Genomic DNA, 15,553 nt, shown 5'->3' with positions numbered 1-15,553 from the left:
GGGACTTCACATACCTGCAGAATATATATTGCTTTGTTCTATAAATGTTAGTGAAGACGGTGTATAAATCTGGAGATGTTTCTTATCTTCCCTTGGCTACAGAAGACTGCAAAGGATGGAATTCACTTGTCAAACTCCTGACATACTTGATATAAAAATATTAAGTCCTCTACTGTGTCTTCCTTACTTGAGGCATGTCTACATGAGAATTAAATGAGTTACACTTGTGAAGTGCCTCTTACATCCTCCTGACAACCAGCTGGACTGTTAGTCAGACATGGGTATAACTGCTGTAGAATGTCTTAGCTGAACAGAGGAATCCTGCCCTTGGTGTGCTCCCAGTGTACATCATAGGTTTCTGGATAGGGTTTGCTGTTGTTTTTGGCAGCTTTTTAAAAAAGCTATTCAGATACTTAAAAGCAATCTTCTGAATCTTTGATGTTGTTGAGGTATTTTTTTTTCACGTTTGTTCGGTTTTCTTTTAATGCTGAGATCAGGACACAAGTTTCTAGTCAAATGTAAGCATTGACATAAAGCAGTCTTGTTTTATTAGATTGGTAATGATTTATATTTTAGACTTCTCTAGAGGGAGATTGCAGGTATTGAGGAAGTAAAGGCAGAAGGAAAATATCTAACATTTGTTGCAGTGCTGACAACCTCCCTCCAAAGGTGTTTGATTTTCCTCATTTGCCATATAAATGGTCTGGATCTCTAGGATAAAAAGTAGAATGTAGATGCTGTAAACAAAACCAGAGTGATTCAGTTTACGGCCAGGAGGTTTCTGAGTATTTAACTGGCAGATGACAGTAATTGATGCCTGGATCTATTTTAAAAACCTGAGGTCAGTTTAATGCTCTGTGCAAATACCTTAAAGTCCAAAGTGCTATGCTAGGAATTATTTCATTCTGTGATTGCTTTTTAGCTCTCCTCTTGTATCCTTGATTCATATTTTATTTTCCAGTTGCATGGAGGTTGGAGTGAATTTTCTGGGCCAGGCTTAGCATGGCTGCAGCCTTGCCAGCAGCACTGACCTGCAGTATCTCTTCCAAGTCACAAGCCTGGAGAGCATTGTGTCACTCTTTCCTTCCTCTCCCCTTTTTTGATGCTTTTGCAACTGCATCAGTCTTACACAAACAACCTTGCCAGGTTGGAAATAGGTGTCTCTGTAGTCTGTTAACTAGTTTTAGTCTTTGGGTCAACCCCTTCTAGGAATAAGTTCTAGGCTGAAGTAACCTTTTTTCCCTTTCTGATTTCAAAACTTCATGGTTTTGTCCACAGGGATCCTATAAAGTTCTGTTGTGTAGCTGTATCTGCACGATACAAGTTGATGTAAATAGCATCCAGGAGCCAGTAGAACTCATGAATTTGATACATCAATAGTCATTCTTGATCCCAAATCTGTTAAATATTTTGAACTATCTGTTGGCATCTTGTCTACATGCAGGTGATGACCACTTAAGGAATAAATCACCACCAAAGTTATAACCAGAATTATTTTTACTGAAGTAATATGTAAAAGTGAGAGCTGACAAAATTCAATGGATATAATAGTGACTGAATATTACAAGTGTAAAATCACATGCTAACTGCTGGGTCAGCATTCCTGTTTCCAAGCCCTTATGGACCAATCCTCACCACGTCACCTTGTTCCTGGGTGGGTTTTCAGGTTGGAAAAGGAGGTCACAGCCTAGGTCTTTGCCCCCTTTGGAGCCTGCACCAGACTGGCAGTAGTCTGGGAGAGGAGCTGTGTGCTTCAGGCGCACACCTGACATGGTCTAGCAGAGAGAGCAGTGCAAGGCAATGTAAGAGCAATGGCTTGTGCTTCAGTGGATCTTACCGGCTAGTTATGCCCACACAACACGGATAATGGCCAAACCCCAACACTCACCACTTAGGCTGTTTCTGATCCACATATTTTGGATTGGTTTCATACACTTAGGTTCTGTCTGTTTTAGTCACTTAAACAGCACCAAGCTAAGTTCCAGGCCTTGGCACTGCAACGTGATCCTTTGTACTGCTAAGTAGTGGAAGTAGCCCCTGGTACAGTTTTGGACCATGCTGACAGGCAGTTTTGCAAATAGTTCTTGAGTATAATTTGAGAGGGATTTTTGCAAAATAGATAGGCAGTATGTCAAGAAAACTGAGTATTTTCATAATTTGACATCTTGCATTATTGCCCCCATTGCAGTTTTTGGAGTCAGTGTAGAATTAGATGCCAGCAGTTTCAGTTGTGATTTTTATATTTGCTTATACAAACATTGCAGGACAAGGCTCACAGAAGAAATAGATTCTTCTATGTCAGCTTTATCTATTGGCAGTTTTATTGCTCTAAAGAAGAGTAAGGGGAGAAAAAGACCCCCCAGAACAATGTTAGGTTGGAAACCAATGTCTTTTTTGTGTAAGTGGGAAACCTTAACAAGGCACAAGGTTGAGGACACTTCAGACAATTTCAGTTGTTTGATGAAGTTGGAATGCTAAATAGCTCTGTCATTTATACTGCTTATCTTTGTGGATAATTTAGTATTAGCTCTTCATCCTCAAGAACATGAGAACATATCAGAATTCATTAAATTTGTAAAAGCTACACCAGTCTGTGTGCCTGTATCTTATGTGAATTAATTGGATCTCTGAAATGGGAGAGAAACTGCTGCGTCTCTGTCTGTTTTACAAAAACAGGATTATCATGCAGAGTTATAGTTTGTTTGGAATGCATATCTTTGAACATGCACAGACTGCAAAGAATATTTAAAGGATGCTGTGGCTGGTTTTCTGACAGAATACAAATACAAAAAGATTTTCCTCAATGATACGCTGTTCTAAAAACTTACTTTGCTCTAGAAAAAATTACATATATTTGAAATTAATTGAGCCATTAATATATTTCTGTTTGTTTCCTGCCTGTCCACTTGAGTATGTTTTGTTAGAGGATTCTAATATGAAACACAATCTAATTTCTTTTTAAAAAGGAATATTAACTTTAAGATACAAGTCCTTCAGCTTTGACTACAATGATCAAAATTCTAGACACAGGTTTGCTAAAAGACATTGAGAATTGATCAGCACACAGGACAAGACTGTGACTGTACTTGGATGTCTCTCTGCTTTTCCCACATTAGCAAGGTTAGTATAGCCTACAGCAATATGGAATATATAGTAATGCTAGAAAAAGTGATACACTTACTGAGTTTATTTACTTGTAGCTTCTAAGCAATTCTCAGAGCAGACCTTTAGCAGCTGCAAGGACATTTGTCAGGTAGAGAGGAGATGTGCTGTTGGACAGTCAGAATCTGTACTGTCCAGTGTGGTGGTGGATTATGTGTTCTATACTAGTGCTTGCCTTCCCTCTGTCACATAAATTACGTGGTAAGATTCAAGTGCTTTCATTGTCATTATTAAAAATTTGCAGCTTGAAAGGTCTCTTGCATGAATGCAAAATTTAGGCTCAAATAACATTTAGTGTGCTTTAGAACCTGAACTTTAAAATTCTGAAGACTTGTCTTAATTATTTATTTTTTTTAAAAAAATTATTTTCTATCTTTAACTTTCTAGGGTTCGGTGGGTGAACCAGGACCTAAGGGTGAACAAGTAAGTCACGTTAGAGATCATGGGACTTTAAAATCACAGTGCCAAATGTCACATAACGTTGACTAAATCTGAAGGCTGACAGTATATTTTTCTTTGATATAGGGTGCACCTGGAGCAGAAGGAGATGGAGGAGAAAAGGGTGACTTAGTAAGGCGCTTTTTCTCTCCTTTACCTGATATAATATTATGCTGTTGTTGTAAACTAAAACTATAAATTATTGTTGGAGTGCTTCAAGTGTTGTGTTTTCATCATTGAAAGGCACATTTCAGTTTTATACCAACTGGCCCTTGGAGAGCACAGTAGTTCTATTTGCCTGATTACTCTATTCCTGCTGTTTGAAAAGCACATTTGGAAATACACAAGTTCTGTTAGGTGTACACTACAGACTGCCTTGAAGAAAAAGGAGGTGTCTGTTTGTATGTAGATACATATATATATATATATATGAGTGTTTATATGTGAAAATATATATACATATGCATACACAGGCACAGAAATTCTTGGTGTTTGAGGCAGTGAGGATGAGCAGCTAGTTTAATTTAGGTGAAACAGGAGGAGAATTAATAAATAACCTTAATGACTCACACTTACAGGAAATATTTTGTATTGACTTTCTCTTTGGAAATACGATTTGCAACTGGCTGTTAGAGAGAGGGAAAATGGACTGGGAAGAGGCTGTGGCACTGTGATATTGCATATATCTATATCTGTCTGTATACTGTGTTGTGAATTGACATGGGTAATGCCTGGATCATGTGCCCTTGGGTAAAGGGTGTTTGTTTCCCTGCCAAAAGAGAAACTCTCTGTTCTGGTGGCTGCCATGGTTCCTCATCCAGCAAAGCCAGAACTGATCTTTCTAAAGGAAGTAAACTGCTCATATTCAAAGAATGTAAGCCAGGTTGTATGCTGGAAATGAGTGGTTTTTTACCCCACAGACTGCAATTTTGAAAGCCTTAGTGAGCTAGATGTCCAGTAACTGAGCATTATAATCACTCTACAGATTCCCAGGAAGCAATATCATGGGTTAAGCGTGCTGCCAGCTAGTCCGGTTTTAAATGGATAACAGTTATTTCTATTTCAATTATGACATATTCACTAACAGGCAGGCCTTTGACTGGAAACTTGTTATTCCACCAGTGACATTAGGAACTGGGAAAGTACAGTTTACAGAAATTACTCTAAGTTTCTTTGGTGTTTTCATGCTAATCTATTTCACAGTTGATGACAAGATTTTGAGAGGTTTGTTTTTTTGGGTTTTTTCCAGCTGAGAGGAAAATCTAAAAACTCCTGAATACTGGGATTGCTATTCTCAGTCAGGTGATCGAGGGATTTTGGCATTGTTGAAGCCAGGAGAATGATTGCTGGAAATAGGAACTTGTAGGGGTTTGGCTTCTTCACAGAACTTTAGGTACTCTCTGCTGCAGTTTTTTCAGCACTAACACAGCACTGATAGACTGAACCCATAGTTCTGTCACTACTAGAAACTAGAAAATCCTAGTTAAAAGAATGCTTCTTCTAAAGGTTTCCAAGAAATCTCTATCTAAGATTGTCCTGTAGTGTAGCTGTGTTTGTGAGGTTAGAGCCATGTGTCTAATTCCAAGAGAAGCAATTCAAAACCCATTTTAACAGACATGCTTTCTCATTTGCACCTTACAGAAGAGTTTTTGAGAAAGGAATTGTACAAAACCGCTTCAAAATGAAGGTTTTATTCTCAAAGGAATTTTAATTATTTGTGGTGTAATTTTGCATAAATCAACTAAATAAATGAAATCTCTTTTATATTGAAAAAATATTTACCACATTTGTAATGCCTGTGGTAAGGAGACTCTCTTCTAATATAATTTGTCTTCTTTTTAGGGTGACATGGGATTACCAGGAGCAAAGGGAGCTGTGAGTATAATGAATAGCATTGTTACAGAAATACAGAGATCTAGTAGATTATATAGATGATTTTCTGACTTAAGGAAAGAAAAATGCAAATAACAAACTGAGCTCTTTATCGTAGTTAAATGAAATGAGTTTTAGCAGCTTTTCTTCTGTTTAAATTTTGAATACAGTTAATATTAAAATGAATTAGCTTTGAAAAATAATTAGTTTCCTGGATTCTAACTCCATAAAAGAGAAGCATCATTCAGCAGCAGTTTTCTGGCCAAAAAAGTTTTTTTAAAAAAAATGAATGCACCCTTTGTACAGTAGGTGTTGGATAGAAAGGAGGCTCAGTGCGGTGGCTGCATGCCACTGTTAAAAAGCTGGCAGCAGGATTGTGATGTCTGTGAAACCAGAAGTATTTATGACCCATCTCCCTTCATTTTATTTCATTTTATTTTTATTGTGTTTTTATAATTTTATTTTGTTTTGTTTAATTTTGTTTTGTTTTATTGCAAAATGATAACTTTGATATGGAAGGTGAGCAGAATCTTGTATGTCACATAAAAAAATAACTGGAGAGAGAGCTGGATTCATTCTTTTACTTCAGGATCACTGAAGAGTTGGATTGTTAAAGCATCTGTCAGTATGAGCTGTGATACTAAAATACCAACAGTTCTCCCTATGGGGAACAGAGGATGAGCATAACAAAAAATTCTGTGCTTGTGTTACTAGTGTTCTGGGTAACTTTTGGGCTAAGCAAATGCAAGCTAAAGTGTGTTTACTGCTGATGAAGATCCTACGAGAAGGACATGAGGAAGAGATAGATTAGAAGAGAAATCCATAATTTTATCTACCTAGATTTTTCAAATCCTTTTGTCTTGACAAGAGCCTAGAGTGCTTGTCATCCCAGCGAGTACCCTCACAGGAATGAGTGATCTGCCTGGGAACCTGATAACTCACCAGGCTGCGGCAGAAAGGAGTGATGGCTTCCCGGTTGCATAGTCCATAAAAGCAGTTATTCTGTCTTCTTAATGTATCTGTCGAGGCATGATCTCTGGGGTTCGTTTTGATAGGGACAGCCATCGGCTGTCTGGGATGCAGCACAGCTGGAACCAAGATGGTTCCACCTTGTGGATTTAACTGGTACCACACCTGACCAATTTGTTCTTTAGCATCTCTTTCAGCAGGTCTGCTCTCTTTTATTTTTTCCCCCAATAGATTTAGGAAGTCATGAATATGTAGGATTTTAATTTTTTTTTTCTTATTTTATGTGTTATTTTTCTTTGTTATTACTACTATTGATTAGTAGGAGTAAATTAACTTGTATTGAAAGCAACTGTGGTGGTTTCACCTTGACTGGACATCAGGTGTACACCAAAGCCACACTGACACTCCCTTCCTCAACTGGCCAAGGAAGAGAAAATACAACAAAAAGCTTATGAGCCCAGGTCAGGGGCCAGGGAGAGATCCCTCACCTGCTACAGTTACAGCCAAAACAGACTTGGGTAAATTAACTGATTTACTACTGATAAATAGTAGAGTAGGAATAGGATAATAGGAAGTAAAACAAAAAGGGACCACCACCTCCTCCTCCTTCTGCACTGATCTCAGTGTCTGCAGAGCTGTTCATTTCACATATTCTCATCCTGCTCTTCTCTGGCTGCAATTGGTTCTGGGCAATAACTTTTTCCTCCTTAAATATGTTCTCCCAGAGGCTTTACTAACATCATGGATTGGCTTGGCATTGGCCAGCAGTTCTGTCTCAGAGCTGGCTAGTGTTGGCACTGCTGGACATGGGTGAAGCTTTTGGGAGCTTCTTAGAGAAGCCACTTGTGTAGACCCCCTGCTACCAGAACATTGCCACTCAAACCAAATACAATAATTCAGAGGTGCCTGCTGGCATAGGTCTACCTCTGCATGATATTTAATAATTCTTAGTAAATTTACTGGAGCAGAAGCTATATCTTTGTTTACTCAGTGTACTTAAGTGGACGTATTGACATAGTCCCATCAATCCTTTCATTCCACAGGGTCAGGAATAGTTTTCTACCCCTTCCCTGAGTGAAATAAGGTGGCACTGCATCTGTTCAGGCAGTTTGTCAATGTCAGTTGTTTGAGGATTTTCCTTCCCCTCTGCCACCAAACTCCAGTGTAGGCACTAGAACTAGCTCTGTCTCTAACAGAGTAAACTGAGCAAAAATGTGTATTCCCAAACAGCCTGGGCCTATGCAGTAGAGACTCACACCATGGTACTATCTACAGAAGGACATGAAAAGCATTTAGAGCAAGAAGGGAGCTGGAATTTCCACACCTTAAGCTTAATGTCTAGAAATGTTCCATGCTGACATACATGAGGGCAGAGATCCATCCTAAGCATTAATTCTGATTTACCTATTTTGACAGACTAGATTGTTTTTCCACTTCCCCCCGTAAGTGAAGAGTACAGACCTCTTAAAAATCATGCAACTACTGACTCCAGTTGCTTATTTAAAAAAAATCCTATTGAACAACTGCATTTCAGCACTCATTTCTTTGCATTTGTGAATAGCTCCTGTCACCATTTTGGTATGTCAGAATGAGTCTATCACTAGTACAGAAGCCCATTGAAATTCCTCTCTTTCTTTGTCAGGTTGGTAATCCTGGAGACCCCGGTTCCCGCGGGCCTGAGGGAAGTCGGGGACTGCCTGGCATGGAAGGGCCACGAGGCTTACCTGGACCACGAGGCTTGCAGGGTGAGCAGGGTGCCCCAGGCCTGCCTGGCAGTGAAGGTCCAGCTGTAAGTACTGTTTTCATGTCATTGGTATCTTTTGAACCTTTATCTTTCACTCACACCACTCCTTGTTTTGCATGTACACGTGCCAAACTGAAGTGCTGCAGCAGTCTGAAGCATGGTGTGCCTCTCATCAGACACAGGTGTACACCAGAGCAATCTTGGGTTGTACACAGCTGTGTCCTTGGGCACCCATCTTTCAGCTCAGCTCTGTTTTCTTACTGCATTTAAGTGTGCATGAAACCAAACCGTGTTTGATACAAAGGAGCATCACTCACAGATTTTACCTTGCTAGTTAAGTTGGCATCAGTTGGAATATTTGTGCTTGCAGGAGCTGGAACACCTTTTAGTGACTCAAGGATTGTTTTTGGTTGGGATGCAGTTAAATTTCTTCACAGTGGTTTGTATGGGGGTTATGTTTTTGATTTGTGCTGAAAATCATCTTTATAGCATGCTGATGGGAGCAGGAAAAAAGGGTAATGGTTTCAAAGTGAAAGAGCATAGTTTTAGATTAGATATTAGGAGGAAATACTTCACTGCAAGAATGAAGAGGAACTAACAGGTCACCCAGAGAAGTTGTGGATGCTCCATCCCTGGAAGGGTTCAAGGCCAGGTTAAAAGGTGTCCTGAGAAGGGGTTGGAACTAGATGGTTTCAAAGGTCCCTTTCAATCCAAGCCATTCTGTGATGTTTCAGTTGTGATCACTTCATAGAATCAAAGCCTCTCCTGCTCCTTACACTGTGCCATCAGTGAGTAGGTTAGAGGTGCACAAAAATTTGGGAGGGGGCACAGCTGGGAGAGCTGCCTGTAATTGACCAGAGTGATATCCCGTACCATGCAGCATCATGCTCAGCCAGGGAAAACAGCTTTAATTTACAGGGAAAACTGCTTTAATTTATATCTCTTGCATTTTAATTATCTTTTTTGTATTTTATTTTCTTCTTCTTCTTCCTCTTCCCCCTTTTCCTACCCCTTCCTCTACCTCTTCTTACTTTCCATTTATGAAACTTCTTTTTTTTTTAACCCTGTCCCATGGGTGTGGGCATGAGCAGCTGTGTGGTGTTTTGCCAGCTGGGGTTAAATGGTGACAACTGTTTATTGACAGCATTTTTTTTGCATCAGGCACATTCATAAAATGTGTGACATGAACTGTTTTATTAAAACTCTCTTTTTTTTAATCCTAGGGAAAAGAACCTAGTGATCAGCACATTAAGCAGGTTTGCATGAGAGTCATGCAAGGTAAATAGGCTAAAAAGTATTTGATGTTTCTCGTGCATTTAGATTGGGATCACCTATTTCTGTGGAGGCAACCAAGATTTTCCCCATACTTACCCAGAACAAATATCATGGCCTCAGCAGGGGACCTGGTGGAAAATCTTTCCACATGTGAATGTGGAGACAGTATGAGGAAGTCCCTTATTTATATATATTTTGTAGTCTCATTGGGCTGTCTGTTGATTCCACACTACTTCTGTGGTAAGCAGGACATAGACCAGAGTAGCTGTGTGAAATACATAACAATTTGCATTCAAATCACTTGCTATATTTACATACATAAAAGTACAAGCTTCACTGAAAGCTTTTTATCTTTTTGTATTCACTATTAGATTTCAGTAAACAAACTGTGCAAAACAGCAGTAAAGGAGAGGAATGTAGAGAGAGGTTTCTGGAGATAATGTATCTTAAAATTAAAACAATACAGAGATACTCTAACCCTTATTTTTTGAGTTTTTGACACACACAAGTCTAAAGCTTTTTTAATATGGTTGGGTGCATGTAACTTACTGAGTTGAGAAATTTGTACTGCACTGTAAACACAAAAACTGTAAATATGTGTCTTTTGGGTTATTATGCCTCTGTAATGTTAAGAGTTTACAGAATGAGATTGCTGCTCATGTTTTAAAAATTTTCAGTAGTTGTCACTGTTCTTGATACTGCCTAACAGGATATTTTAAAAAACCCAAACTATTCTATAATAAGATAATACCTTCTAGGTAATAAACTTTGTAAATAGCTATGTAAAAAGGAATGTGCTGTAGTGTAATCTGTCAGTTCCTGTAGCAGTGAACATACATTTTTCTTCAGTAATCATGGGAATCTCTTCATTCATGTTCACTTCATAACTCTGTCCTCCTGCTCATTGCAGAACAATTAGCTCAGCTGGCAGCCAGCCTTAGGAGGCCAGAATTTGGTGCTCCAGGTCTTCCTGGCCGACCAGGGCCACCAGGTGCTCCAGGACCTGCTGGTGAAAATGGTTTCCCAGGACAGCTTGGCCCCCGTGGCCTGCCTGGCCTTAAAGGTCCCCCTGGTGAGATTGGTCGTAAAGGTCCTAAAGGTAAGAAATCCTCCAACTGGCTTGCTCTTGGTGACTGCTTCAGTTTTCGTTTTTTGGGGTTTGTTCATTTGGGGTTTTTTTGGTCTTGTTGTTGTTGCCCCCTTCCTTGGTTTACAGGTTGTGGATGTACACTGTATACATGTGAAATCCAAAAATGATCCTGAGTTAGGAATGTAAGCTGTTTGCTGTAACTCTTGTGCCAGTTACCACAGTGATTAAAGGGCTCATAGGCTGGGCTCTAGCAAGACTTGTTTAGAAATCTGCTTTTTACCACATAAAAACCACAAAACCTCAGAAGTCCATGAGAGTGAGAATCAGTATTAGGACTCTGACTCAGCTGCTTCCTTCTAGTTCAGGGCAGATGTCTGCCCTTTCTCACACTGTAGAAGTCATTTAATGACAAACACCACATGTGATTCCAGCAGTGGGTCTCTGTCCTCCATTCATCCTGGCTGTTGACCTAACTTCTGTAAGATTCATGGTCCCAAGAGCTGATGTTATCAGTCAGATTACTTCACTAAAATCTAGTCTACTTTTCTAAGCACACCCAGTTTCTCACATTACAAAGGACTGATAATAATCTACCTTTTTACTTGTGTATAGTACTTGACCCATTTAACATCATTTCTCCGGGTCATAGAATCTATTGATTCTTTGGAAAGGACAGATCCATAATGAAATTGACTTATGTTTTACACAAAATCTTTGATCTAAGTTAATCTCTTCTGTTCTATTCTCCTCCAGAGGATTACAGGGTAGAATTTTCTGCAGTCTTATGACTAACATGTATGTATTACATTCTATTCAACAGTGGTTTTGATTTGTTTTCCAAAAAGAAGGTCTTATTTAAAAATTGTCTTTCTGCACAAAGCTGGTCTGTTGCTGGAATAAGGTGTTAACTTTTGATTCAAGGTTTATTTGAAAATGAAATTTGGAAAACCTTTGAGAGAAAGAATAGAATACAAATAAAGCAAAACTTAACAGCATCATTGCTGGAGCTTTGTTATTGTTTTAATTCAATGTAATGTCATCTGCAGAAGAAACAAAAACCAGAAATACAAAGGTGATGTATGGGATATGCAAAATTTGATTCAACTCACAGCAGGCTCCACTGTGTTATTATTAAAAGAAAAAAAAAATGAACAGTATTAAAACACCATCAAAACAAGCAAAATACCATAACTAACAAAAAGCTATCATAATTTCCATCAAATTCCAAGTTACCTTAGAGTAAACCTTGCCAATACCATTAGATATACAAGGGAAGTGGTGAATGGTCTTATGTGCAAGAGCTGTAATGTTGATACATGGCAGCCAGCCTGAAAACTCTCAGTGCTTCACTCGGACTTCCTGGTACTTACCAGAGTTCCACAGAAGTCACAGGGACCAACTGATTTTCACCATCCATTTGGAGAGTTGTCTGAGACTGGAGTGAGGTGAAAAGGGTACTTGGACATGTGAGAAAATGGAACAGGAAGAAGACATTGAGAATGGTTTAAAAAAGGTCATAATAAATAGGGGATAGTAACACAGCAAAGTGTAACCACGAGGCACAGCAAAAGATAAAAAGGTCATTTTAACAGCAACAGCAATGGCAGAGTCAAAAAAAATGCCTCAAGGAAGGAGATTTAGTTACATTAATGATCAGTCTGGTGTAGTGAAGGACTGTTTCTGTTGAGAAACAAAAAATAAAAAGTGGGGGACATTTGGGATAGCAGGAAGCAGGAGTACATATGGGTAACCTGAACTGGGGCTTGCAGTAGCTGTATTTACAAAGACATGCTGGATCTCTATTTTGACTAGTTTGTCTGAAGCATGGAGATCAGATTCCTCTTTCAGTACCCTGTGTGCATCTTTTTTCATAACCTGGACTTTTGTACTGACTCTTGTGTTCCTTTGCCCAGCTACCTTCTCTTCTGCTGTGCCATTTCTAGGCAAGCCAGAAACCCAGCAGTCTATTCTAACTTTCCTCAGTACAAGGCAGTACAGAAGCATAAAATAAAACTCACTTAAATATTATTAGGCATAAACTTGTGACTTTTAACTTGCATGAAAAGAAAGAAAAAAAGCAAAAACCCCCCAAACAACATAAGGTATTCACAACTGGGAATATACATAATGTTATGGGATAGATAACAGTGAACAGAATTTGAACTTTACAACCCAAGCAACAAACAAACCCTTCCTCTTACTAAGATGGTTTGAGCTGGAGCAAGATATGAGTTTGAAGAAACTCTGGGTGTCCACCAAAGGAAAGTCTCCATTATATTATTATATGAGAAAAAAATTATTTTGTGAGGGTGAAACAATGCCTTATGTGAATATCAACAGAATACTGTCACCTGTGCAGCCATCTTTTTTCTCCTCTGCACTGGCTGTCTCAAGGACCAACACGTGAGAATTTTTACTTCTTAACTGAGCAGAAACCTCAGCCTGTATCCCAAATATCCTGAAATCCTGGGACTTTGGTTTATTCCTGTTATATAGGCTGTGATATATTTCATGTGGTACTTACTGTCCAGCTCTAGGTGGTTTCTTTCCCCCCAACCTATCTGCTTCTGAGTGTGACCCAAATGGGTGAAAAAACCCAATCAAATCCCAAACATTATACACATTATACATTATCCTGATGTGTCAGGACATCATTGAAAGATGCTAAGAACATATACAGCCAGCTGAATTCCATGCTTATTAAATGTTCACTTCTGAATGGGAATTTACTGCAAATGATACTCCAAGAAAACAGTAACCAATGTTTCATGAATTTGCTTTAGGTGAACAAGGAGAAAGAGGAGAAAGAGGATTTCCAGGCAGAGGACTGAAAGGTTATCCTGGACCAAGAGGTCTTCCAGGTAAATATAAGAGAGTGAGGATAAAGAAGATATATAGTAAAAATTTACTCAGAACTGATACTTCAAGCTGCCTTGAAAAGATAGGAGTTCATTAAGCAGTAAACGCCAAAATTACAGTGCTTCATAATTTTTGCTTCATAGGTGGTGATTCAGTCAGAAATCAGAATTAAAAACTGAAAAACGAAAAGCTACCTCCTCATTTATCTCAGTGTAGAAAATATAAAGAAAAATATAAAGAAAACATTAAAAAAAGGAGGCAATTGCACACACATGAATTAAAACTGCCTCTTTTAATATATCTTTTATATATATTATATACACATTAATTATATATAAAAAAAATAACAAAAAAAGGCTGTAACTTCCAGATTATCTCACTGGCAGGCACAGCAGTCTTCAAAATCTCCAGTTATAATTTAGGATATTGTATTATTTCTGTGGTAATGAATTGCAGTGTTATATTACATGGCTTCAGGAGAGATTCCTGCTGATGGACGAAGCACAGCTGGCCTCTAGTGGCCAGCGAATGAACATAAACATGTTATTTCCATCATTATTTCTGCAGTATATTTCTGTGCTTATGTAGCAAGACAAAGTATTCATATTTGTTCTCTTGTGAAAAAGAAAAAAAAAAGTCTAGTATTTACTGTTCCCAAGGATGTCTGTGTAACTCAGACGTGTTTTCTGTAGAAATCTATTGCTGGAAGAGGCTTCCCAAAATCACTGTTTTTCCTTTCTTCATTGAAGATTTAGAAGTAAAAAAATACTTTAGTGCTCAGCAGTTCCAATCTTTACATCTATTTCCCCAACCATCTGAGTGGGGAAAAAAAATAAAAAATAAATTGGTATTTCTTTTTCCAGAGAGCTAATGAAATTCTGTGGTAGCAAATAGCATCTACCTTGCCCTAGGCATTGGCTGAGTAGAGCACCCTGCAGAGCAGACCTGCACTAGTACAGCTGGAGAGCACTGGAACTGGAATGTCATTGCTGTAGCTGTGTAATCGCAGTTGGGGTGTCAGGTAGAGGAAAATTGTCCCTATAAGTCGGAATCCCTCTTGGGAATACCCTGAGAGCAGTGAAAAACCATCTTCATACAGCTTTTAAGGACAGAATGCTAATTATGCTAAGCAAGTGGTATGCTGCCCTATGTTTAGACCTGCATCCACTTTTCCAGGTGAACCAGGCAAAGCCAGCTACGGCAGGGAAGGCCGTGACGGTGACCGAGGTCCCCCTGGGGTGGCCGGGCAGCCTGGGGTTCCTGGGCCCCCTGGCCCTCCCGGCCCTCCCGGCTACTGCGAGCCAGCGTCCTGCAGGATGCAGGCGGGACAGAGAGCAGGGAAGAACATGAAAGGGCCCTGAGAGTGCCACCCTGTGTCAGCATCCCTTTACATCCTGCACAGACAGCTGAGGACAAAATAACCAACCAAGAAGAAATACAGACACGGACAAACCTTTCAACCAAGGTTTCAGTAAGGTATTTTTAACACAGTGGTTGTACATTCTTCCAAAAGGAGTACTTAGCAACACAAGCTGGAACAATGGTGCTTAGAGAAATACCCAGGTGCTGCCTTCTACCTTCTCCTATTGGAGGGGAATAAAAGGTACATGTCTGTTTTTATTTTTGATTTAAATAAAGAGTTTGTGTGATTTTTCTTCCTTCCTTACTTAATTCCTGTGCATGATGTGTACAGTGAAATAATGTCTTCAGCCACCAAATAAAAAAAGACAGTTTTATTTACTGCAGCTGTAGCTATTCTTTCATACTTATAAAATAAATTCTAGCATATACCCTTCATGCACAGTCACTTCATCGTGTGTCTTGCACAGAATATACTAAACATCCTTCAGGTCTTCAATTCCATCACAGAAATCCAGGTGGGAGGTTCTTACGAAGCCCTCCCAGCACTGTTTTTGCTGCCAATATCTGTAAAGGTACAATCACAGGGTTGTTGTGAATAACCCACGTGGCATAACCTCTTCATTTTTGACTCCAACTTGTGTTGCATTTGTAATTCCATAGGAAGCCCATTGCAGCTTGCCTTGTTATAAGTGACATTAAAATAAAAGGCTAGTAGCCACTGTCAACAGAATTTTAAGTCCTAGAAATATGTTTCCTATAAAAGATTAAAAACCCCCAAATTA

General features: G+C 39.1%; 1 protein-coding gene across 1 annotated transcript in view; it reads left to right on the top strand.

Moving 5' to 3' along the window:
- The window catches only part of COL9A1 (collagen type IX alpha 1 chain), a 62,309-nt gene extending 47,187 nt beyond the window's left edge, over window positions 1-15,122 (top strand). Inside the window, exons 31-38 of the mRNA XM_058834725.1 lie at window positions 3,550-3,585; window positions 3,688-3,732; window positions 5,443-5,475; window positions 8,084-8,230; window positions 9,409-9,463; window positions 10,371-10,559; window positions 13,334-13,411; window positions 14,586-15,122. Of these exons, the coding sequence (XP_058690708.1) occupies window positions 3,550-3,585; window positions 3,688-3,732; window positions 5,443-5,475; window positions 8,084-8,230; window positions 9,409-9,463; window positions 10,371-10,559; window positions 13,334-13,411; window positions 14,586-14,770 (768 nt within the window). The 3' untranslated portion in view covers window positions 14,771-15,122. The remainder of the gene's footprint in view (window positions 1-3,549; window positions 3,586-3,687; window positions 3,733-5,442; window positions 5,476-8,083; window positions 8,231-9,408; window positions 9,464-10,370; window positions 10,560-13,333; window positions 13,412-14,585) is intronic.
- The last annotated feature ends 431 nt before the right edge of the window (window positions 15,123-15,553 follow it).

The sequence above is a fragment of the Poecile atricapillus genome, chromosome 3 (genome assembly GCF_030490865.1).
Source record: "Poecile atricapillus isolate bPoeAtr1 chromosome 3, bPoeAtr1.hap1, whole genome shotgun sequence".
Lineage (NCBI taxonomy): Eukaryota > Metazoa > Chordata > Aves > Passeriformes > Paridae > Poecile > Poecile atricapillus.
Note: the sequence above shows the minus strand (reverse complement) of the source record. Positions and strands in the feature narration are given on the sequence as shown.